The 26,148-nt window shown below is 36.3% G+C and overlaps 1 protein-coding gene across 4 annotated transcripts in view; it reads left to right on the top strand.

Moving 5' to 3' along the window:
* The window catches only part of SEPTIN7 (septin 7), a 103,499-nt gene that overhangs the window by 59,640 nt on the left and 17,711 nt on the right, over positions 1-26,148 (top strand). For all 4 annotated transcript variants that reach the window (XM_032642790.1, XM_032642791.1, XM_032642792.1 and 1 more), the window contains 7 exons: positions 8,711-8,811; positions 9,976-10,110; positions 15,638-15,755; positions 18,731-18,823; positions 19,725-19,821; positions 21,241-21,292; positions 25,885-26,010. In XM_032642790.1, the coding sequence (XP_032498681.1) occupies positions 8,711-8,811; positions 9,976-10,110; positions 15,638-15,755; positions 18,731-18,823; positions 19,725-19,821; positions 21,241-21,292; positions 25,885-26,010 (722 nt within the window). The remainder of the gene's footprint in view (positions 1-8,710; positions 8,812-9,975; positions 10,111-15,637; positions 15,756-18,730; positions 18,824-19,724; positions 19,822-21,240; positions 21,293-25,884; positions 26,011-26,148) is intronic.

The following is a 26,148-nucleotide window of genomic DNA, read 5'->3' as shown; positions in this document are numbered from 1 at the left end:
GCCTCTCACTGTTGTGGCCTCTCCCGTTGGGGAGTACAGGCTCCAGACGCGCAGGCTCAGCAGCCATGGCTCACGGGCCCAGCCGCTTCGCGGCATCTGGGATCTTCCCAGACCGGGGCACGAACCCGTGTCCCCTGCATCGGCAGGCGGACTCTCAACCACTGCGCCACCAGGGAAGCCCGAGCAGAATTTTTTTAATTTAATTTTTTTTTTTTTTTTTTTTGGCTGTACGCGGGCCTCTCACTGTTGTGGTCTCTCCCGTTGCGGAGCACAGGCTCCGGACGTGCAGGCTCAGCAGCCATGGCTCACGGGCCCAGCCATTCCGTGGCATGTGGGATCCTCCCGGACCAGGGCATGAACCCATGTCCCCTGCATCGGCAGGTGGACTCTCAACCACTGCGCCACCAGGGAAGCCCTTAATTTTTAAGTTGATGTTTAATTTGTGTACTAAAAGGGCACAAATTTAAGCATAGAACTTGATGAGTTTTTATATATGTATTCATATATCCATTTAACCACAGCCAGATTAAGATATAGTATGTTTCTAGGACCCTGGAAGGCTTCCTTATGCCTCCTCTCAATCAGTATTATACCCACCCCCAAATTAAACACCTTTCTGACTTCTATCTCCATAGATTAATCTTGTCTGTTCTTGAACTTTGTTTAGGTATATTCCTGTCTGATTTCTTTCACTGAAGCTTATGTCTGTGGTATTTATTCATGTTGTGTACCTGTAGTTCTTTTCATTGTTGCATAATATTCCACTGCATGAATATATCACAGTGTATCCTCTGTTGTAGATAAGCATTTGGGCTTTCACTTTTTGACTAACATAAATATTCTTGTATATATATTTTGGTGGACATAAGTATTCATTTCTGTTGTGCATGTGTGTGTGCATAAAGACATTTCGTCATTTCATTTTATTTTCTTTGATTTCTTATGAGATTGAACATGTCTTTTATACTCATTAATTGTTCAGATTTCATTGAGTGCTTTGACAATCTTAATATTTCCTATCTTTTCCTTCTTAATTTGGAGAAGTGTCTTATCTAGGTAATAGTCCCTTACATTTCAGTCATTGCAGATAATTTCTCCCAGGCTGCCATCTGTTAAAGGTGGTGGGAGAGGCTCTCAGTTTGTCAGAATTCTATTTACATTGGTCTGTCTCCAAAATAATCCTATCTAAACTCACTTTGCCCCTTCTTTTTTTTTTTTTTTTTTTGCGATACGCGGGCCTCTCACCGTTGTGGCCTCTCCCATTGTGGAGCACAGGCTCCGGACGCGCAGGCTCAGCGGCCATGGCTCACGGGCCCAGCCGCTCTGCGGCATGTGGGATCTTACCAGACCGGGACACAAACCCGCGTCCCCTGCATCGGCAGGCAGACTCCCAACCACTGCGCCACCAGGGAAGCCCTGCCTTCCTTTTTAAGATAACATTAAGTGTCCTCTTCTATTGTGACTATCTTCCTAGCTCTCCCTGTTTTGAAAACAAAGGAGTAATTAGGACTAAGGATATCTCTAGTAAGATTTTTAAGACAAAGACTTGTGTACTGCTGTTAAATCTCCCCCCTTTACCAAAAGTGAGACATTAACTGTTGAGAACTGGGTTGATCCTGATTAGAATCCCAGAGAAGTCCTTTTTCCTGACTGTACCATGGAGGTATTCCTTGATATACTGGAAACAAGATGAAGATCATCTGAACTCTTTTCTTCACTTACCCAGGAGAGAACATGACATGTTCCTAGTCATTCAGTGTAGTTAGAGAATAGAATGTAGTTTTTTTTTTTTTTACAGTTGACTGACTTTTCACCAAGCTTGATAATCTAGTAGATGATCTGCTCTTAGAAGCTCTTAAATTCTTTTAGTGAAGAGTGATCCAGAAGTATTACATCTCAGCCCAGACATATTAGACCAGGAAAAACATACAATCCTGAGTTTCAGAAGGCAAATATCTGCACTTTCCCTGACCTGAAGCCTTTTTGGAACACTTCCAACTGTCAAAAAGAAGAAGAGAAGAAACATCCTGTGATGTGGCAAATAGGGAGTGAAATTTTAATAAAGACCACAATTTCATAATCTCTTCCCTAAGCATTATTTATTTACAAGAGGCTTATATCTTAAAGAAGAAATTCCTTCACATTCACAGTCTTGGAAGGAAGGAGAAACCATCTACTCTGAGCAGAGAAATGATTCTGAGTTTCCAGTATATTAGTGGTTCTGATTTGAGTGAACTTTCAGTAATAGAAGTCTTCTGAGATTAATTCCCAACCTCCTATCTTTGGCCTTAGGTACCTGAGCTGTGCGGTTCCAAATGTGAGCTGACATTCTAGTCCTGTTGTTCTTTATACCAGTGGTTCTCAAAGTTCAGTGTGTATCACAATCACTTGGAAGCCTTGCTCAAACAGATTGTTGAGTCCCCTTCCCCAGAGTTTTCTGTTTAGTCGGTTTGAGACAGGGCCCAACTATGCAGCTGCCAGTCTGGGTACTGTACTTTGTGGACCACTCCTCTGTAGTGTTTCTGGACTGCTGCAGACTGGTTTCATCCTATCTCTGTGGGAAGAAAGTAAGAGAGAGAATTGTTTTTCCTTAGTTCTTTCAGAATATTTCAAATTGAATGAAATGGCACTATGTTACTTTCACTTTCATTCATATATATATATTTTTTCCCAATAGACTGATTAAAATAAAGTGATAGAAAAAATTGAACACTTGAGCTCTACTTCATATTCCAATCTCAAATATAGGTGCTCAGATTAACAAAAATTTTGAGAAAAATATTACATACAATGTTGTATATATGGTAGCAAATTTTATAATTTTGTTATATTTGAAAATATATCTTATTTCATGTCAGCAAAAGGTTGCCAACTGTCTCTTAGGGAAAGACTGTCCTTTATTCTGAGACTAAATCCATTTCAGTTTCTTTTGTGAAATGACAGTGCTAGTTTTTTTTTTTTTTCAAGTTCTTTGTTGGTAGCCTTATGTTGGTCCCCTTTAAAACTTTTTTTCTTGGTCTGTGAAGTCCAATAAATCACTATTTTAGATTAAATGGGTACAAAAATTTTGGAGGTGAGAAGAAGTGAAAACAGTGAATCCTATCCCTAAGATAACATCTTATGACTCCTTGAAACATTTTTACAGAGTCCAATTAGGAAACTCTCCTGTTGATGTTGGTCCTGTTTTGATAGTTTTTTGAACCAGTCATACACAGAACAGATGATTGAATGCTTGTCTTTTACCAGGTTTGAGGGCTATAAGGATGATGGACACAGAGTTCTCAAAGATGTCACAGTCATATGAAGGATATAGCAAACAATTATGATTTAGTGAGAAAGGTGCTGCTATAGGGTGGTATAGGTGACCTTGGCAAAGTATATTTTAGTGAAATAGTAGGAATAGAAGGGAAGATGACAGTGGATTGAGAAGTGATTTGTGAGGCAGTGAAGATGGGGGTAGAGCTATGAAGGAAGGGATGAGAGGGAATACCTAGAGGTTGAGTGTAGGGGACAGAGACAGTGGTTTGGTTTTTATTTCCAAAAAAGACCTGAGAATGTTTGTATCCTATGGGGAATCATTCCGTAAGAGATAAGAGATTGAAGTTACAGGGGAAATAGTCTAAATAGTTGTCAAAATGACTCTAAAATGGAAATTGGTCAAATCCCCAGCATAGACTGAGAAATTAGCCTTAGGAAAAAAAGGGATCTATTCCACTGAACAGGAGGGAAGATTCAGTGTTGCTTCAAACAAGTTGGGGATGCTGTTGGGAACCCTCCTACACTGTTGGTGGGAATGTGAATTGGTGAAGCCACTATGGAGAACAGTATAGAGGTTCCTTAAAAAGCTAAAAATAGAGGTACCATATGACCCAGCAATCCCACTCCTGGGCATATATCTGGAGAGAACTCTAATTCAAAAAGATGCATGCACCCCAGTGTTCACAGCAGCACTAAGACATGGAAGTAACCTAAATGTCTACTGACAGATGAATGGATAAAGAAGATGTGGTGTATACACCCCCCCCCCACACACACAATGGAATATTACTCAGCCATAAAAAAGAATGAAATAATGCCATTGCAGCAACATGGACGGACCTAGAGATTATTATACGAAGTGAAGTAAGTCAGAAAGAGAAAGACAAATACCATATGCTATCACTTATGTGGAATCTAAAAAAATGATACAGATGAATTTGTTTACAAAACAGAAGCAGACTCACAGACTTAGAAAACAAACTTATAGTTACCAAGGAAGAAGGGGGGGGATTAATTAGGAATTTGGGATTAACATATACACACCACTATACATAGATAAACAACAGAGACCTACTGTATAGCACAGGGAACTATATTCAATATCTTGTACTAACCTATAATGGAAAAGAATCTGAATATATATATATATATATATACACACACACACACACATATACATACATACATACTTTGCTATACACCTGAAACAATGTAAATCAACTATACTTCAATTTTTAAAGATTAAATAATAAATAGCAACAACAAATTGGGGGTGCTCTCCTCTTCCAGCGGAGATCAAGTGCTTTGCTGAGCATGGTGGCAGAGATTGTAAGGTAGAGCTTGGGAAGAGCCATACTGGGAGGGACATGAGTTGAAGGAGCAAATAAAAGTCATACTGTGAGAGGCATGAGATGAAGGAACAAGTAAAAGGATCATCATATGGCATGGAAATTCCTGTCGAAGTTTATGAATTTTATGGAAAGGTATCTGAGCTGGAAAGGAAAAGAAAGGATTTGGGAGGGGAGATTGCTAATAGAAAATGAAAGGGACAAGGGAATTAAGATCTCAGTGTAAGGAGACAAGGGAATGAGGTGTAGTGGTTCAGAGAGTAGAAGGCAGAATCTTCAGATCAAGTTTCTTTTCAGCTAGTTCTGGGTCTTGATGAGAGGGAAGTAGTCTTTAAGCATAACTATTCTGTTGGTCATTGCCTCTTTAAGTTTCTTGTTGAACATAAGTGTTTAAGATGATGTTTGTCTTTTGAGTTATTAAATAATCAAAATAGATTTTGTGTTTGAGCTAAGTGGAATATCACAGGCTGTTCAAGTATCTACTATTCAAGTCTCTGCAGAGTTTTGGCTATAATGCCACGTCCTGAGCAAGTATAGTTGGAGGTAAACTGACAGAAAATTTTAACCCTCTCCTCAAATTTTAATATAGTTAATTAAGTAACACTTTTTATTTATCTTTAAAAAATGACTCAAACATTAAGTTAGAAAAGTGTAGTGTATTTAATAGTCTTTCAACAATGGAAGAACTGAAGCTGTATAAACACTGAAAGTTTGACTTTTTCTTTCTCTCAGATTGAAAAACTGAAAATATTAGAAGAAAGTGTGGGTTTCTGGAATCTAGGAATCCAAAAGAGCCCTTAATTAATTAATTATACATAGACAATAAAATAGGCTTTAGTTTTATGTTTCAGAGAGAAACTCAGTTGAAAGTGCCCTTGATTCATTCTTTTGGAACTCTGATGCCATAAAATATGCTGATGTGACCTGCTTAAGTAAAGTGCATGGGAAAGTGGCCATTTGGAATAGATTTCTTAAGAAATGTTTGAAATTCCTGGACTTGAACTAATTTGTTTTCCATGGATCCCATGAGGATACTTGCAAAACCAGATGATAGGATACAGTTGGATCCTATGAATGGCACTAGTTTACAGTTATGTTTTCTGGATTTCTTCCATATGTTGCCGTCGTCTTTGTATTTGACCATGTATGGATACACAGAATTTCATAGGCCAAAGAAGAAAAGAAACTTTATTAACAGACTCATTAAAGCATATAAAATACAGATATTCATTTTTCTTGTCATTTCAATAAACAATTAAGTTCAACTAATTTTTTTAAACAAGGAAACAAAAATCTTAAAATTTAAGTTGTTATGATGTGTGATTAGTATACAATCTAGTACTGAAGGTAGAAATGGGCTTTGTTTGGTAATAAGGGAACCAGAAATGGTTTGGAGTAAAATCAGGAGATGATTCATGTAGAACAATTACATTTTTGCATCAGTTCTAATATACAGTACTGTGTCATGTAAAAGAATTGTTAGGTGAAGAGCTGGTATGATTACTTTGGATATTTCTGCTTCAATGACAGTTACCATAAATGAATAACCTGGTTTTTTTTGTTTATTTGGGGTTTTTTTTGCGGTACGCGGGCCTCTCACTGTTGTGGCCTCTCCCGTTGCGGAGCACAGGCTCTGGACGCGCAGGCTTAGTGGCCATGGCTCACGGACCTAGCCGCTCTGCGGCATGTGGGATCTTCCCGGACCGGGGCACGAACCCGTGTCCCCTGCATTGGCAGGCGGACTCTCAACCACTGCGCAACCAGGGAAGCCCCCTTTTTTTTTTTTTAAAATGGAGATATAATTGACATATAACCAGATTGTCATTTTTATCTATAGAGGACCACCAGATATATAGAATGTGAACTTCCTAAGCCACATGAAGTAATATGACTTAATTTTTTTTAGTTTTGATAATCTGCCCTAATGAGTCTGATTATTTCTGCAGTTATTTGGTTTCCCTCATGTTATTACAGTAAGCTGATATCAGACAAACTGTATTATCTCAGCTATGTGGTGTGGAACAGTGGTCTCTCAAGCAGTGTTGCAACCATTGTTGATATTGAAGATGACCAGAAAATATTAGAACCCTTATTTATTTATTTTATTATTATTATTTTTTTTGCTGTACGTGGGCCTCTCACTGTTGTGGCTTCTCCCGTTGCGGAGCACAGGCTCTGGACGCACAGGCTCAGTGGCCATGGCTCACGGGCCCAGCTGCTCTGCGGCATTTGGGATCTTCCCAGACCGGGGCACGAACCCGTGTCCCCTGCATCGGCAGGTGGACTCTCAACCACTACACCACCAGGGAAGCCCAGAACTCTTATTTATTGATGTTTACTTTTTTAATTTATGAGAAATTGACACTAATATTTAATGTTCAGATTGCCAATTGTGTATGTTTGGTAGGTAAACATATTTGGGATGTTTAAAATTTTCACTGATAGTTTACACTAGGATCAAAGCAGTCTGAAGACCATTGGTCTAAAAGATAAGAGCTTTGTTCCTTATTTGTCTAAAAGATTGGAAGCCTCGCCATGAACATGCATGTCCAAATCTCAGGCAGTATTTTCAGTTTCAGCAAGTTTCTTTTTTGATAATACTCTTAACAAAATAATTTTTGATTTCTATCAGCCTTCACTGTCCAATTCAGTAGTCACTAAACCACATGAAGTTATTTGAATTTAAGTTAATTCAAGTTAAATAAAATTAAACATTCAGCTCCCCAGTTGCTCTAGTCACATTTCAAGGGGTAAGTAGCCACATGGACAAGCAGCTACCATATTGGATAGTGTAGACAAAGAACGTTTCCATCATTTCAGAAAGTTCTATTGGACAATGCTGCTATACACTTTCTTGCTCAGCAGTCTTAGTCTCAACTCCTCATCCATCAGCTAACATCTGTAAGAAAATGTCAAAGGGAAATGGAAAGACATCATCATTTCTGTAATCTCTAAAGGTGAACCAAACTTTTTCTACCCAGAAATTAGCCGCTCTTCCTTTCCAAACACTGTTAACCAACATATATAGTTGAAGTTGCTTTTCATGTGATTACCTTTCCCTCTTAGGTCTAATAGTACTTATTGGTACAATAATTTGTACCATCTTATGGCTTGTAGCACTCAAAGTTTGAGTATAATTCTTGCCTCTTAAGTTAGCCTATCAGCATAATTGAAACCTCTAGTTTTAATAAACACTTGATATAAATTGAATGAAAGCCTATCTTTTTCTAGGAGAATGATTCCCGTTTTCTGTTTGAATCAGTGTTTGCTTTATGTAGCAGCAGGGTATGCCCAAGATGAATGATTTTTACATTCTAAAACAGTTTGGGGTTACAAAAATATCTTAGACTGTAGGAGGAAATGTTGTTACTGTTTTTAAGTCCAATACCTTTTCTCAAATAGAAGATTTTTACAAATTCTAAAGAGAACTGAAGGTTTTAATCAGAGTTAATAGGTTTTACCCTACCAGAATACATTGTTTTTCAATGCCTTGACCTTTGCTGATTGCTTTGGCCTGAATGTACAGTAACACGTTTGAGAAGAGAATTGTATCTTAGCCATAACGTAAACACAGTGTAAATAATTACAGCCATGCTGAGAAAGATTTGCAAATGGTAATAAGTTCACTTGAGTAATTGGTTTGGACTAAACTAGATGGAGATAGTCCAGGAAAACGTTTACTGCAAATGATAAATTAAATGTACTTGTCTGATTAATTACATTTGATCTCTATGAATTACTTAATCATTCAAGCACATTGTTTATTTGTATTATTAGATGTGCATTTAGGTTACATAAGTATTGCATTTAGGTTACATAAGTATTGTATGGCTTTAGTAATTAATATTATTTTATCAGTTCCTGTTTTCCTTCTCTGTACCAACAGTGAGCCGTAAACGCACTATTTACATATGTGCTTTTCTTTTAAATAACCAAGACTTCTAACAGTAATTGATTCTAAAGAAAGTGTGTGAGTGAGTAGATTTAGCTTGCAAAAAGCTTCCCATTTGGTTTTGATTAACACTCATCTCCCTACCTCTTACGTTGTAGGAAACCAAGGATATAATGTATGGTATTAATATCTGTACCAATGACTTTTACAGGTGGAACAATCCAAAGTTTTAATCAAAGAAGGTGGTGTTCAGTTGCTGCTCACAATAGTTGATACCCCAGGATTTGGAGATGCAGTGGATAATAGTAATTGGTAAGAAGGGTTTGTCACTGCTGCTTTCCACTGCATTTGGGGATGGGGGTGGTTAGACTTTTTTACCTTAACATTTTAAAGCTTCTCATCTTAGCGAAGGTCACTGAACTTTATGTAATATGACTTGGGTTCATATATCAACTTTGCCACTTGTCATGTTGCTTAACTTCTTTGAACTGATTTCCTCTTCTATAAAATGAAGATAACACCTTTCATAGAAGTATTTTGAAGACAGATTCTAAACATAGATAAAAGAATTCTCATTATTATAAGAAACTTGCAACTTTTCATTCTTTACTATAATTTTATGTATTTTTATATCAATTATATAATTACTATAATTTTATCCATTTTCTATCACATTCTAATTTAAACCTGATTTTAGACCTTCAGTTTTTCCATAAGTTGTAAGTGAATAAAACACCCATGGCTTTCTAATTGGAAGCAATATCTTAGTAGCTTATAAAAAATATTTTAATTTTTCTTTGAGTTCCACACTGTTTTTTTGTTTTGTTTTTATTTATTTGGCTGCGTTGGGTCTTTGTTGTGGCATGCGGGATCTTCGTTGAGGCACGTAGGCTTCTCTCTAGTTGCGGCAAGTAGGCTCTAGAGTGCGCAGGCTTAGTTGCCCCACGGCATGTGGGATCTTAGTTCCCCAACCAGGAATTGAACCTACTTCCCCTGCATTGGAAGGCGGATTCTTAACCACTGGACCACCAGGGAAGTCCCAAGTTCCACATTGTTTTTTGAAATAAATTTCTGTCAACTTTTGAAACACCTAAGTAACAGTTCATTATGAGGTTTCTGTATTGTTTAATCTTTTCATTTGAAATATAAAACTCTTTGAATATAATTTTTCATATTGTAAAGTGTCTTAGCATTGATATATTTATTAATGCAAGTAATACGATAATTTAGTTGTGTCTGACTCTAAACAGTTTTCTTCTGTTTGGAAAGTTTAGAAATAATGAATCAAGATTTATTCAACATAATTTATATGTTTTTAAATCAGTATATGTAGAATAATTTGAGGCGTTTTTTTCCATTGGTTACATAGGTTTTGTGTATTTAAAAATATTGATTATTGCCCTTTAATAGAGTCATTAATTGTATGTTCATATGTAGAATTACAACTTAATTATTTTATTTATCTGCATTCTACAGCTGGCAGCCTGTTATCGACTACATTGATAGTAAGTTTGAGGACTACCTAAATGCAGAATCTAGAGTGAACAGACGTCAGATGCCTGATAACAGAGTGCAGTGTTGTTTATACTTCATTGCTCCTTCAGGACATGGGTCAGTACCTTGATGCTTCTGATAACCTTTTTTGTTGTTGTTTTATTATTACTCTTCTTTGGGTGCATATTTTAGTAACCCTCATCTCTGTGGAGTACATTTAACTTTACCAGTTGTAAAGTTCCAAATTCCATATAAAAATGGCTTATAGGAAGCCTTTTTTTAAGTCCTAGACAAACTAACAATGATTTTACTTCTTAGTTTGTCATGCATAAGACTTTACCTGCTTCATGGAGAGGAATATTGTTTCCATCATGTTTGGTGTCTCAGTGTGGCTAATTTAGCTTTCTTTTTGACCAATCTGCCACTAATTGAAGATCAAATAAGGAGAAACAGCCATCAAAATTAGCTAGACATATTCTAAGAAACTCCAAAGATGTTATTTACTATAGATCTGGTAGAGAAGGCTGCAAAAAAACCTTAAATACCAAGGTTCTCATGTGCCATTTTTTTCTTCACTAAATCTACTTGTCTTCTTGTTTCATCTTAGCTGTCACAGTCAAATTGTTTAAGTATCATATCATCAGTACTAACCTTCTACTTATTAGGAGTTAAAATTAAGATCTGAGTATCTAGACATTTATCTGATCTGCTTGTTAGTACGGCCAGCCTATAATCCTTGTTTTGTTGTTTGTATTTCTTTGTCATTTTGAGTAGATATGTGGGTCATTGTCAACTGCAGATGTTCGTAATTACTCTTCTTTCATCTTTGGATAAATGACTCAGCATAACTCAGCCACCTGATGATTGTAACTCCACCATCTCTCCACCAGAAGGAACTGGACTGTTTTATAGCATCAGACTAAATAGTATTAAGTCATCTAACACCCAAATTACAGTAGTGTAAACCAGTTCCTTCAAAAGAGTACCTTTCTCTTCTGTTTTTTCTTCACCTTTTGCCTAGGCTAGTGGCCGTTATCACCATCTTGGTTGAGCAGAAAGCCTTAATTATTTAGATTACCAGTTTTGCACTGTCTGACTGTAGTGGTGCAAATGTTTCTTCTTTTATTTCTAATATTATTCTACAGTATTCAATTTACATATTTAAAGCACAAAATTGACTCATCTACTTAAAAGACTCAAAAAAAAAATTCTCAGAAATACCACACTGTATAGCTTTTTCTGTGTCCTTGTTAGCGTCTTTCTGAATTTATATATATACATATTTTATCATTCTAGTTTAACTTGTTAGGGCTTTTTCCTGGAAGCCAACAGGGTAAAATCTTAACCTGCAGTTAAGTCAATAGAAATTTGTCAGTTTATATCCAGTTTTATTATTTTAGATCTTTAGGACTCTCACCAAGATTTGGTAATTCTCATGAAATCACATTTCTCTTATTCCCTGCGGGAAAATATATTTCTTAAAATTGCATGGGAAATACGATTTTTTTATTTAAAGAAAAAATTTTGAAATTATGTGTAGTGGCTTTGGGCCATTTCTTGTTTGTCACAAGGGATGAGAGTTCCAAATTTTAATTTCTTATGTATAAAAATATGATTTTGAGTAGTTTCTCAGCTTAACTATTTTTAGAAATGGAGCAAAGTTTTGCCCATTGGTATGTGCTGCTATGCATTAAGTGAAAGAATATGACACTGAATTTTCCGTAGAGAATTCCAAATTCCCTGCTCACTACATAGTGAAATTCCAGGCAACATAATAGATGAATTAGGACCTTTCTGGCTTATCTGGGTAATCCCTGGATTCCCTTTTTAAACGTACTGTTTTTGGAGTAAATATAAATTGGTGCAACAGTGTATTTTCAGTGTCCCCCATCTCACCCCACCAATTGTAGTCACTGAACAAAGGGTTAATTTATGACGTCAGCTGTTGTTGCTTCATTTTCTTTGTTCAGTGATTGGTAACTGACTTGGAACTTGAATTTTGTTTTGTTTTGTTTTGTTTTTAATTTATTTGGTTGTGCCAGGTCTTAGTTGTGGCAGGTGGGCTACTTAGCTGCGGCTCGCCAGCTCCTTAGTTGCAGCTTGCTGGCTTCTCAGTTGTGGCTTGCCAGCTCCTTAGTTGCAGCATGTGAACTCTTAGTTGTGGCATGCATGTGGGATCTAGTTCCCTGACCAGGGATCGAACCTGGGCCCCCTGCATTGGGAGCACAGAGTTTTATCCCCTGTGCCACCAGGGGAGCCCCTGAACTTGAAATTTATTTATTTATTTATTTATTTGCGGTACGCGGGCCTCTCACTGTTGTGGCCTCTCGTTGTGGAGCACAGGCTCCGGACGTGCAGGCTCAGCGGCCATGGCTCACGGGCCCAGCCGCTCCGCGGCATGTGGGATCTTCCCGGACTGGGGCACGAACCCGTGTCCCCTGCATCAGCAGGTGGACTCTCAACCACTGTGCCACCAGGGAAGACCCCGAACTTGAATTTTTAAATGGTGTTTTTACAAACTTTTTGAATGTTGATTGCCACTTTGAAAAAACAGTGTCACTTAGTGAGTTATATAGTTTTTTTCCCTTAGAAATATATATATGTATGTATATTTAATAAATGCTTGTCATTTGCCCTCTAGTCATTTTACTTATTTTGCTGTAGGCTTTGAGGTTAAATAGTCTTTTCCCTCTAATTTGGGTTTATCTTCTAGAAATTCTAAAAAGGACTTTCCATTGTGTAAAAAAAACATTTAAAAACTAAATTTGTTGGAAAAGATGACCTGAAATAAAACTAAATGGACAGAGGAAAGATTTCAACCGGAATGTAATCTACTGTGAAATAAGTGTTTTCTGCTGTTGACATTTTGTATGCTTCTGAAATTTGTATTCTAATTTAAAAGGGCGGAAAGATTTTATCGGGGCTTTAATAAAGGTTACATTTAAAGTTTGATTTTTTTTTAACTGATTTAAATGTACTTCAGCCCTGTTGTTTTATATTTGAGAAGCTGACTTCCCCAATTTCCTTGTCACGGCTATTTTCAAGCATCTTTCTCTTTAAAAGTTGAAATAATATAATGTTCTGCAAATGTTGTTTTAAGTGTAAAATCTTGTTAACTTGGATTTTGATTTTAATATTTTATATTAAATGCTCTTATGATTTATTAAAATTTTAGATTAACTGATTCTGTCATCGGCTTAATGAGGTGGTAGTGGTGGTAATTTAAATTTGTCATGAGTATAATCTGGAAGGTGAACTCTAAAAATTTACAAATCTGAGATTGATTGACTGGGCCATGGCTTTTATCTTTAGTATCATGATGTAATGATTGATGAAACAATCAAAACTTAAATTTTTTCTCAGAAATCTAAAGGTTTTTCAGTTAGCACTAGTGAGGTAAGGGTGCTATTTACAGATAAATATAGTGTTATTCCAGCCACACACTCTTTTCTGAAGTTTTTTCTGTAGTGTTCTCTGAATGCCAAGATAAAAATTCAGAGGATTTAAGACGAGAATTAGAGTTGGAGGTAGCTATCTTATTTCTCTGTATCTGCCTTCCTGCCTCCTTACCCCATCTTTCTGCCAGTCAGCGTCACTACCACAAAGAAGTATATAGTATTATTTGTTAGTGAAAAGGAATACCTCATTAGTCTCTGGACCCCCAATACGCCCAACATTGTATATATATTAAACTATAGTACTCTAAGAGAACCCTAAGAAGGGCTTTCTCTTTATTTTAAAATATTAGTCAATAAAATTTATAATGAAATTAGATCTTTATTCCATTTTCCTCATGTTTTATAAAAGTTAAGGAACACCACATTTCTGTGTAAAATATTGCTGTTACCTTCATTTATTTTTGTAGAATGTTAATTTTTAGTCTACAGTATATTCTAGATGTGAGGAATAGCAGGTTTTTATTTAAAGTTATTCAAAGATGTAAGGAAAATCACAGCAACTTACTTTTTTAGTCAACAGATATTGGATACCTTCTCAAGTATTGACACTGTATTAGATATAAGAGATACAGATGAATGAGACAAAGGCCTTGCTTTTGAGGATCTTCTAGTGAGAAGATGGGAAAACCAAATACATAAGTAAGCAGTTACTATGTGGCAAATTGAGTGTTGTGATCCCTTAGAAAGATGCCTAGTCTTAGGTTAGAGAAGAATTCCCAGAGGAAATGAGGATAGTAAGCGAGGTCCTAAAGGATGACTAGGAATTAGGCAAGCCAAGTAGAAGGGGGATGGGAATGGAGTGTGTTCCAGGCAAAGGCAGTAGTAGCCTATGGCCAGAGATCAAAGTATGGTGCTTTTAAGGAATTGTGAGAAGTTCAAAAAGGCTGGCACGTTGGAAGTAGGAGGTAGCAAAAATGCTAAGGGATGCTAAGAGATGAGGACAGCTGGAGAGGCTGTATTTTCACAGGGCTTGTAGGCCACACTAGCTAAGGAATCTGGCTTTAGTAAGGTTTTTAGTCAAGGAATGACCTGATGATCAGATTTGGATTTTAGAAAAACCATTCTGACTGCAGTGTACATGGTTTGGAGAGATAGATTCTCGTCATTATCCATACCAAAAGTATACTTTGGTGGCCTGAATCAAAGTAATGGAAATGGAGATAAATATATAAATATCTTTATTTGTTCAGCAGGTCCTGGGGAATCTTTGGAATTGAGGATTAGAGGAAGGAGGAATTCTGGGTTTCAGACTTGAGTAATTGGGTGGATTGTAGTGCTGTTCACTGAGGTAGAAAGCACAGAAGGGGAAGGAAAACGTGGGGGCTCAGATGAGCTTTTGATTTTGAGGTGCCAAAATGGGATATCCGAGTAGTATTTCCACTGGGTGGACACAAGCCTGGAACACAGGAGTGAGATCTGAGCTGGGTATAAAGACTCGGGAGTCATTGACCCATAGAGGATAATAGAAGTCATTGTAGTTAATGATAAGCTTACAGAATGCAGAGTGAGAAGAGAAGACCTTCTAGAGAATTCTGAGGAATGTACGTATTAAGGAGACTAGCTTACAAAGAGGATCCTGAAAATTACCCTAAGTGAAGAGCTTGTGAGGGAGTAATGTCAATGTTGCATAATGGGCAAATTAAAAAATACTGGTACACACCACAGTATTTATGAGTTGGCTGCTGCTAATTAATTTGCAGCATGGTAGTATTTGGTGACCTTCTTGAAAGTATAATGGCAAAGTGGAGGCAGCAGTTAGAGTGTAATAGGTAAAAGGGATGAAGAAGATTCTCTTTTGAGCCTCTTCTCTGAGAAATATAGTTGGTAGCAAGAAGTGAAGGAGGACTAAATTTTTCATTTAAAAACAAAACAAAGATTTCCCAAGTTTTGAGTAGTAAATGTAGAGACTGCTGTAGGAAAGCCTATTAGGAGCCTCCTGGTTTTTCTAATTCTTCTTTAGGGCCCAAACCCTATGACCAGGGTGTTAAAGGACAGGAGTCAAAGCCTTCTTAGCCACTCCAATGCTTCTTGAAATCCTGTTCTTCCTAACTGTTGCTGGCCCAATACACCTTCAGGGAGTGTTTCTGATGAGTAAGTAAAGTAGTTCCAATGTATGTAATTTAACGTTGGGATGTGAAGAATCTCTTCTCCTAAACTGATCAATCCAGTCATATTGTGTATTTCAGACTTAAACCATTGGATATTGAATTTATGAAGCGTTTGCATGAAAAAGTGAATATCATTCCACTTATTGCCAAAGCAGACACACTCACACCAGAGGAGTGCCAACAGTTTAAGAAACAGGTAAGTAGAATGAGTTTGAACTCTTGGGTTTCTAATATCATTCATGTAATTTGCGGTTTTTCATATTTTCAGTATAATGTGTTACAGTGTATTCCTCTTGCTACTTTACTATATGGTTGTTTACAGTGTATTAAAAATAACTCTTGAAAATAGTCTTCTGCTTTAGTTTTCTCCTAGGAGCCCATAAGTATTATCATATGCCCTTATCCTTTCAATTTAAATAGGCTATTTTAGATGTTTCCGTATAGCTTCCACCAGCACCCTCCCACACCCTTTAGAATTACTTTCCTAGACTGAATTCCCAGGAACAGGATTACTTTTTGAAAGGGTATGATTATTTTATCTCCCTCCCCCACCTACCCATTTTGTCAATCAACAATCAAATTCGTTTTATAACGGGTATATTTGTTCCAATGTCTTGCCAGCATTGTTTGTCATTTTTATTTTTAAAACTTTTTTGGCATAAAGTGGTACCTAATTTGATTTAATTTAATTTTCCAGAAAAGCTGAACACTTTAAAGCAGGGGTTTATTTTTCCCTCATTGTTGTGTTTGGTTTATTATATATTATATTTTATGAAATGTAGGGTCAGTTTCTGGAACTATTGTACTTTCCTATTCCAATTTCCTATTCCAATTTCCTATTTTTAAGTTTTAGGCCAGTTTTCTGTCTTTTAAACTGCGGCTATGTTGTATAATATTTTTAAATAGATGTTAGAGTTAATTATCTCTTATTGTCCTTATAGTCCCCTTTGTAACAAGATACTTTGGTTCTTCACCTTTTTCAGTATGAATTTTAGAATAACTTGAAACCTATTACAAAAACAAAAGCCTGTGGAAATTTGCTTTGAAATTGTGTTAAATCTGTATAGATTTTGATGTTTTAGTGTATCATTTTTACTACATATATCTGGTATTTCTACCAGGAGTATATGTTTTTATTTTATACTTATTCACTCCATTTTTATTTTGTAATGTGCTGTTTCTAAGTTCAAATACTAATCATATAATAACATTTCTCTTCTTCTGTCTTGATTTGTATGTATCTTGATTTGTATTTGTTCTAAGAACTAAGAGATAAAGACGAATAAGCAATGATCTCTACTTCCGGATTGGTCACATTGTAGGGTTGTACAATTTTCTTTTTCTTCGTTTATGCTTTTAAAAAACTTCTTAAAAAATAAATTTATTTATTTTATTGATTTACTTTTGGCTGTGTTGGGTCTTCGTTGCTGCACACGGGCTTTCTCTAGTTGCGGCAAGTGGGGGCTACCCTTTTTTTTTTTTTTTTGTGGTACGCGGGCCCCTCACTGCCGTGGCCTCTCCCGCCGTGGAGCACAGGCTCTAGACGCGCAGGCCCAGCGGCCACAGCTCACGGGCCTAGCCGCTCCGCGGCATGTGGGATCTTCCCGGACCGGGGCACAAACCCGTGTCCCCTGCATCGACAGGCGGACTCTCAACCACTGCGCCACCAGGGAAGCCCGGGGGGCTACTCTTCGTTGCAGTGCACGGGCTTCTCATTGTGGTGGCTTATCTTGTTGCAGAGCATGGGGTCTAGGGCATGCAGGCTCAGTAGTTGTGGCTCGTGGGCTCTAGAGCGCAGGCTCAGTAGTTGTGGCGCATGGACTTAGTTGCTCCGCGGCATGTGGGATCTTCCCAGACCAGGGCTCGAACCCGTGTCCCCTGCATTGGCAGGTAGATTCTTAACCACTGCGCCACCAGGGAAGCCCTAAAAAACGTTTTTAAGCAAGGGTGTTTATCAGAGTCGTCTAGAGAACTTTTTCAGAATGAGTTACTGGAGCATATTTCTACCAGTTGGTTCTGTAGGTTAAGATAGGGCTTTTGTATTCATTATTTTGAAGATGCTCACTCAGGCCATTTTAATATACAACCTCTGACTAAGAACCACTGCTCCTAGAGCTAGCTGCTAGTGTTCCTTTCTTCTTCTAGTCATGTATTTGACATCTCATCGTTTATCTTCTTGGGTTTTTTTGTATATAGACATATGTAACTCAATTGTAAAAAATATGTGGTCCTATTGTTCTCAGTGGCAGTTTTACTTCTGTCTGGTTTAGTAACTGTGTTGCACATTTTGTTTAGGTTCCCTTTACTGCTGCTGGGGACCCCGGCAGTGAGAGAAGCGCTGAACTACCAGTACAGGCAGGGAGCTAGCTATAGGTATATTAGCCATCAGTTTGTTATGAGTTTGAATAGGGTAGGTATTCAACATTATTTAGATGTCTGTATTCTTATTAGAATTTGGAGTGATTTTGGACAAGATAATTTAATTTGAACTAGGTCATTCTGATGTTATTAATAAGTTTGTCTTTCTTTTTCCTGCACTCTCATTGATTATTATTATAAACTCATTAGCTTCTTAATTTCCAGGGCATGTTTTCTCCCTGTGTGCTTTGCTTGATCTTATATGTGTTGCTCCTTGATTTGTGTGCATGCACATGTACATGCAAGGATATTTTCTGATAAGTGTGCACTTTGTTTTTCCTGGAGCCAATGCTATACTTAATTTTCCTTACCTTTGCTAAATTCTACTAAAAATTTTAGGTGAGTTTAAGCTTTGTTGATTCAGATGAATAAAACAGTTGGTAAGAGTTTATCTAGAGGAAGTATCTCAGTCATTATAAGTAAATGACCTAAAGCCATTAGAGTAGAAATCAGCTAGAGAAATCCCTTTCTGGGTTCTTACATCATTTTTAGAACTCTTTTGGTTATAACCATATGACTTTTAACACTTCTGCAGTAATTGGATTTTGAGAATGGTACTTTTATATATCAACTTTATGGTTAAAAAAAAGACTAGCATAGTACTTTGGTTTTAGATGACATTTTGCATCATTGAAAAACAGTAAAGGAACTGGAACTGAGGACTCAGGAGTTTAAGAAGAGTATAATAAAAATAAGGCTACTTTACTAAAATTATGTGTGATGCTCTTTTGCTGACTTCCTCTTTCATTTTAGATAATGAAAGAAATCCAAGAACATAAAATTAAAATATATGAATTCCCAGAGACAGATGATGAAGAAGAAAATAAGCTTGTTAAAAAGATAAAGGTAGGTTCATTCCCATACATATACTAAAATGTTTTAGGGACTTAAAAATACTATAATAGCTGCTGGAAAGACCAAAAATATTAGTGTTTTTAAACAGTTGACTTACAAACTAAATAGAGAGGTTATTCAGTATTGAATTCAACTTTATGATTAACTTTGTTGTTTGGCTATTATGTATCATAAAGCATTGTATGGAATAGAGAGATGAATAATGTAATTCTTGTCTTCATGTGGTTTTCAGTTAACTGATTTGATATTTTATAATTTTCCCCCTAAAAACAGGTAATGGGAAAGAAAAGGGGGGCGTAATAAGAAGGGAAAGGATTTGTTCTTAAGCACTGTTATGCTTAATCTTTGTTTTAAGACCAAAAATAAGTTTTCTTTTGTCCTTTCATAAGAATCAACCAAAAATCTATACCGACATAATTTTCTGTATTTTTAAATTATAGTGGTTTCCTAAGTACCCTGGACCTAAAAATGATGTACTGACTAATGGCATTCTCTGCCTCCAGGGCTGTTAGGGTTGGTTTGTGATCAGGTAGGCAAGCTAGCCACAAGCCTCATTTTTCTCCTCTAACTGCTAATATATTTTTTATCCTTTTTAATTTTTCCAATATGGGGCAGCTTCTTTTTGGAATGATGTTTTAACAAATAATTTGATCAGCATATGCCTTAGTATTCTTAAATTTTCAGTGAAAATATTTTATTTATTGTTTACATTGGTGACAATACCATATAATGGCATTTTACTAAATAGTAATTGAATGGCCTATAAAAATGAATGCAGAAACTGTCGGGGTAATAATTGTTTTTGCTTATCTGTTGAGTAATGTAACTTCTTTATTCTTGAATTTGTGAGGACTACAGAGATATATTTGAACAAGAGTACTTTGTTTTATAGGACCGTTTACCTCTTGCTGTGGTAGGTAGTAATACTATCATTGAAGTTAATGGCAAAAGGGTCAGAGGAAGGCAGTATCCTTGGGGTGTTGCTGAAGGTAAGGTTTTCTTCAGTGAATGGCTTTCTATAAGATCTCACAAATGTGATTAAAAATATTTGTATTTATAGTAAGTAGTATGATATGCATACTGCATTGATACCGTCTAGATTTTCAAAGATAGTTCTGAATTCAGTTTCATTGAGTCTCATTTCCTCAAGTTTCTCAGACCTTGTGTCCTACTAAGTCAGGCAAGTACGTGTTAAATCTTAACGGTGTAGTACTTTAGAAGCCACTTGTCAGTACCCACCCTCCCACCTCTGCCTCACCATTAAGTCTATTCCTGTTTTTTTGTTTGAAAACTCTTACAATGCAGGAGTTCTTTACGTGGGGACCAAAGATTGCTTCCAAGGGATCTAATAAACCTTCTGAAATTGAGAACAATTTTGGAAAAGGCCTGTCACTTTTATCTGAGTCTCAGATGGGTCTGGGACCCTCAAGAATGAGAACTGTCAGAAGCTCAATTAAAACATTCAGTTTCTTTTCCTCAGGACAGAAGTCACCTTTTTTGGCATCACATCTTTAGAGCAAAAAGATTTCATTATTAAGAGATCCTCTACTAATTTTTTAAGGAGTGTTAAACAACAATAAAATCTTAGTTATAGCATCAATTCTCAACAAGGCCTTCTTGGCAATAGACATGTTTCCCCAAATTTGTGTTTATTATACTGGTTTTACTAATATTTAATCTTCTGTATTATAGTAACTTGGAATCAAGATTTGAGTCATGATTGTTCTCTTTGTTGGTATTACTTTGAAAAATTCTGTAATATTTAGAATATTTTCCAAGTTAGTCGTTACCAGTGACTTTCCCGACCAGTGATACTGTGCTCATTCCCAGCTCTGTCATCGCCATGTAACCTTCAGTTGCTGAGCTGAGGCTTTAGAACTAGTACAGCCCTTAGAAATAATGCACAGAAGAAATTGCTTTGTATCTTTAGTTTTAGGTACCTCCCCCACCAAAGAGTGTTCTTTTAGTGATACGTTTTTTAAAAATAAAGAACCTTAATGTTCTTGGCTCAAGTTTTCATTTTAGTTACCTCAGGGAAGTTTTTCTAAAGTGATCCCCTGCTCATCCCCAACACTGAACTTTTAAAATGCATTTTATTATTGAATAAATACATTTTCAACCAATAAAGAGAAATATATGATGTCCTCTTTCAAAATGTCAAAATTGTTTGCTTTTGGAGAGCTCATTTGTTAGGTTTATATTTTATTATTGAGGATTAAACTACAATAAAGTAATATAGCACAGTCGTCTGATGTGCCCTTAAATTAAGTACTATGTTACAGTGTTAAATCTTAATGAAAAATTGATCTAAGCTATTTTGCATATTCTCTCATTGTTGTTAACACCCAGTTTCCTCTGAAAAGACTGGGTTTAGTGGAAATAATGTATGTGATCTATTTTTTTTATAGTTGAAAATGGTGAACATTGTGATTTTACAATTCTAAGAAATATGTTGATAAGGTAAGTGTGAGTAATGATGAAAATAACATAAATTTTTTCTTCCCCTAAATAAAATTAGAGTTAGACAGATTTAACTTTTCGTCTTGTATAAATTTAGCTAATTTAAAGTGGTATCTTCGTTCTAGCCCTGAAGTAAGCACTGCAGTAAGCACTGCATAGAGACAACTTGGGTTATTTTGCCAAGGTTTTGAAGTCAAGAGTGAAATTACAAAATAGGCTGTGTGGCTAAGGATATATAGGAAAATGGGTCTCTTGATCATTATACTTTGTGTTAAGGTTTAATACTGAAAGAGGTATGGAAAGTGGAAAGGAAAAGGCTTTTGCTCTTCTTTAATGTGGAAACTGTGGAAGGGAGGGCTAAGTTTTGGGTCAAAAACTTGACTTTGAGTATTTAAAAATACATAGCTTGGTAGCTGGTGAGTGGAGTGTTTTTGTTACTGGAACACTGTGAACAAAACTGATCTTCCTCCCAGGAGGGAAAACATTACTCCTAAATTGTACCTTGTGCACCTGATGAAAGAGAAGGAAAGCATGTGAGAACAGGACGTTGAGGTTTTTCTGATTAGAGGACCAGGACCTGAATTGGAAAATCAGTAGCAGAGAGGGAAATCCTGAAGAAAAAGTTGAAAAGAACCAGAGACATTAGTGGGCAAGGAACAGAAAGGGGATCAAAATGAACCTCAGTGTTTTCATGCTGAGATAAATTCCTTTCTCATGCCATTTCATACCCTTTTGCTACTTCTCTCCTCTCTCATCTTGCTTGCTTCTCCAGACCCTCACTATGTACTATTCTCTTCAACCTCCAGTTTTAGATGGTCATCTTAAGTTGGTGTCTCTTCATTTTCATACTATTCACTTTCCCAAAACACAGGAATCTCTTGAGCTATGTTGAAGTAGTAACATGCATATTGATAATTGGAAATCATGGAACAAGAATAAGATCATTCTTAAAAGTGGGGGAAAATATGAGTCAAACTGCTGCCTCAAGAAATATACAAGAGATGAAAGTGAATTTTGAAGTCAAAGAGATTGCCATGTAATTGGTTTTTCTCAAAAGACCTCATGACGGGGTGTTTTGGTAGAAAGTGGATGACGGAGTTAATTTAGCCATTGGGGTTGCCATGCCTCACACAGTGGGAGAAGAGCAAATGCATATGAAAGGGTGGTCATCTCTTGATTTTGAGAATACAACACTTCAGGTTCTGTTACGAACTCTTTCCTTTCACTTCCATTTTTAAGATGTGACTTTAGAAGAACTAATAATCTCTTATGATATTATATATGTAAGGAATGTTTCATAAGTATTAATTGCCAGTACATTCCCTCTGATTTTATTTTCCTCAATTTTAAATCTGTGCTACTTGCCTAGTGCCTGAGACAATGATATTCTATTAAGTTTGTCTTATGTGTTTTTTGTTTTGTTTTGTTTTTTGGTTTTTTTTTTGCGGGCCTCTCACTGTTGTGGCCTTTCCTGCTGCGGAGCACAGGCTCCGGATGTGCAGGCTCAGCTGCCATGGCTCACCGGCCCAGCCACTCTGTGGCATGTGGGATCCTCCCGGACCGGGGCACAAACCCGTGTTCCCTGCATCGGCAGGCGGACCCTCAACCACTGCACCACCAGGGAAGCCCATCTTATGTGTTTTTTAAATATGCAATCAATAATTGCCTATATACCTAAAATACTATAGACAAGAAGGCTAGTTACTGAGTCAGAAGCTAGACTTTGAACATTTGAAGGTACACAGTGACATCTGGTGAGTGGGACTCACTAGTATGGAAGCATTATAAGCAGGAAGGACCATTCCTGCAGGAAGATTTAGTACAGGAAAGCAACAGGACAATCACACATATGTATGAAAATATAAAAAATTCTAAAATTATGTAATATATAAGTAGATGTGTGCTGTGATGAGGTTGCTTAGATGTATTAAAGAAACTCAGAGTAAGTGGTAAGTGGTATGTTATCATGGAGTGGGTCAGATAGGAAGAGATTCATGGAAATAGATGCCTTAAGATGGATTAGGATAAATACAGTCATTAAATCTTTATTTGTGGGATTGGGAGTGGTCCTACTTAACATTTTTAACAAGTAGGATGAAGATATTGGCTTCAGCTCCTTGAGGTAGATTATTAGGCAAATTTGCTTAATAAAAAATTCATTTATTTGTTAAATTTGTTTTAGCACACTTGTTTTTCTTTCCTAAGGCATAAATGTTCACTTATGCTAGATGTTCATTTGGCTTCTTAACACAATTTTTCATTTATAGTCTTTGAGACGTGTAAAACATCCTTGATAAGTATGCTTTGAAAATGGTAAGCTTAGGAATATTTTACTTTATTGCTTTTCCTTTTAATTTCGGAGGAGAGATGAGAAAGATGTATATATTATGTAGCTCATGTCTTTATGATAAAGGCACCTAGTGGATATTTAATAAATACATGAAGGAAATATCAATGCCAGTGTTCCATATGTCTGTAAGTTCCAAGTAATTGAAATCCTGCAGGTTAAATTTAGGAGTACTGGTTGCTTCTAAGAAACATTCAAGTTCAAAGCTGTGTCACTTTACTAATTAAGAGAACTAGCTGTTGCAGGCAAACCAAGGAAGACAATGGAAAGAGGAAAACTTGATAAAAATAAGTTTCAGGGTGTGGCAGTGGACAGTGCAGAAATCAAATAGAGAAGGAAAACAAAAGGAGAGAAGAGAGTGCTTTGTTATCAGCAATAAGAAATGGAAAAGATGAATAAATTCCGGAAACTGTGGAGAAAACTATATTACTAATTATTTTCAGAGTGGAGGAACAGGTTGATTTTTAGAAGGATAAAGTAAAATATTTAAGTAAGTGGAAATAGAGATTTCTATATCCTGAAAAATACCAGAACCAGGTAATCATAAAAAAAGCTATTTTAGTAAAAGGGAAAAATATTTCACTATCTAAAATGTTGATGACATTAACAAAAATAGTTTAACAACTAGTTAATAAGTCCACCTTATTTTTGTTTTATACATCTTGTATTTCAGCTACTAAAGTACTTTACCTCAGGTCTTTTAGTTATTTTTCCGTGATTCATTGATGAGATAATATTTAAAAATTACAAGAAGATTGTTTCATATTGGCACAGTTATTATTCTCTGCTTAGAGAAACTGATAACAGTAATTTTAGAAAGTCAACAGTGTTTATTATAACTCAGCTTCAAATCAGTTCTTTTTAAAGGGCCCATTATGTGCTATCTGTGGCAAGAGTACAAAAGGTGATGGCATGTTTTTTGTAAAAGGGAGTGTTTACAGTGTAGTTGAAAACGTTATGTGGTGTCACCTATAACATATATTGGTACCAAAAAAATGACTGACCGCCAAGGAGAAAGTTGTCCTGGGTTAGTGTGGTTTGACTTCGAGACTGCAAAGAGAGCTCCCAAAGCAGTAGAATTCTGAAGTTTGAGAGTCAGTGACAAATTAACATGAACTATTCAGTCCCAGTCATTGGATATGCTAGGAGTAAGGAACTGTCTGACTTGACTAAAGTACAGAAGGATAGAGCTTTAGGTGTAACTCTAGTGGCCATAGAGAGGATATATTCATCAAGGGACAGAGTATAAAGGGAGATGAGGCTTGTGAAAAACACAGTCTTAGAAATTGGAGGAGTTAAGCTATCAGAAAACTGCATGGAAATGTCCAGTACTAGGTGAATCAGAGTAATTGAACATCACATTCTGTTTACAAAAGGGAAAGTAGTAGTAACTGTTTCCTGGATATCAGGAAGAATAAATACAGAGTAACACCTTTATGTTTGTCTCCCATAAGGAAATTTTGGTAAAGTGGTGGAGATGAAAGATGGGGGATTGCAGCTGCAGGAATGAATGATGAGAAAAGGGAAGATCAAATGATATAGAATACTCCCACACCACGTATATCCAAAAACACTGCTGCATTGGTAAAGGATACCGTAGAGCAGCTCAGGGAGTCTTTTAGCATCTTGAAACATTAAGGAATGATGAAATTGTCTCATGTATTGTATAGTTGTCTCCTATGGATTGATTTTATGTATGATAGATATGCTATGAGCAGACATTCATTTAACCAAAATACCACATTTAATGGACAATTTGATTAAACAGAAATTTACTCAAGATTAAAATTCCCCAGTTTGCATCCAACTTGATATGTGATCTAAAGTGTCCCTATGTATTACCTGAATAAAAACTCAAATATTAATAATATTGCTAAAAGGAAAGCAATTTCTTTTGCTTTGTGAACTTTAGTAGGAGCTAATCTACTTTTCCTTCTCTAGTAAAATAAAATATATACTAAAAAGGTAAATACTCTTCTCTAGAAATGTCATTCTTTAGTAACTGCTTTGAGAGGATTTATGCTCCTAAACTTTCATCTGGAACCTAATTTTCCATTGGTGTCAAGTTAGCTCATTGTGTCTTACTCTGCCTTACGTGTGAATGAAGACAGATGGATGCCATCTCCCTTAAGAATAGTCTTTTGCTCATTTTAAGTCTGAAATTTTTGTTTTACTAAAATTTTGAATTTACACCAAAGCTTTCTTAATAGAAGCAAACTCTTGATGTGTCATTTATTTATGACAGAACACACATGCAGGACTTGAAAGATGTCACTAATAATGTACACTATGAGAACTACCGGAGCAGAAAACTGGCAGCTGTGACTTACAATGGAGTTGATAATAACAAGAATAAAGGGCAGCTTACTAAGTAAGTATACATTGTTTCCTCCAGAAAAGGTATTATTTATGTAGTAAATAATCATATTGTTTCATCAAATTCCTCTTGGCTACTCAATAGAAAATTGGGATAAAGTTCTTTAGGTACAACAGTCAAATTTATATTGTC

The sequence above is a fragment of the Phocoena sinus genome, chromosome 9, assembly GCF_008692025.1.
Source record: "Phocoena sinus isolate mPhoSin1 chromosome 9, mPhoSin1.pri, whole genome shotgun sequence".
Classification (NCBI taxonomy): Eukaryota; Metazoa; Chordata; class Mammalia; order Artiodactyla; family Phocoenidae; genus Phocoena; species Phocoena sinus.
The sequence above is the reverse complement of the archived record's forward strand: the minus strand, read 5'-3'. Positions and strand labels throughout refer to the sequence as shown.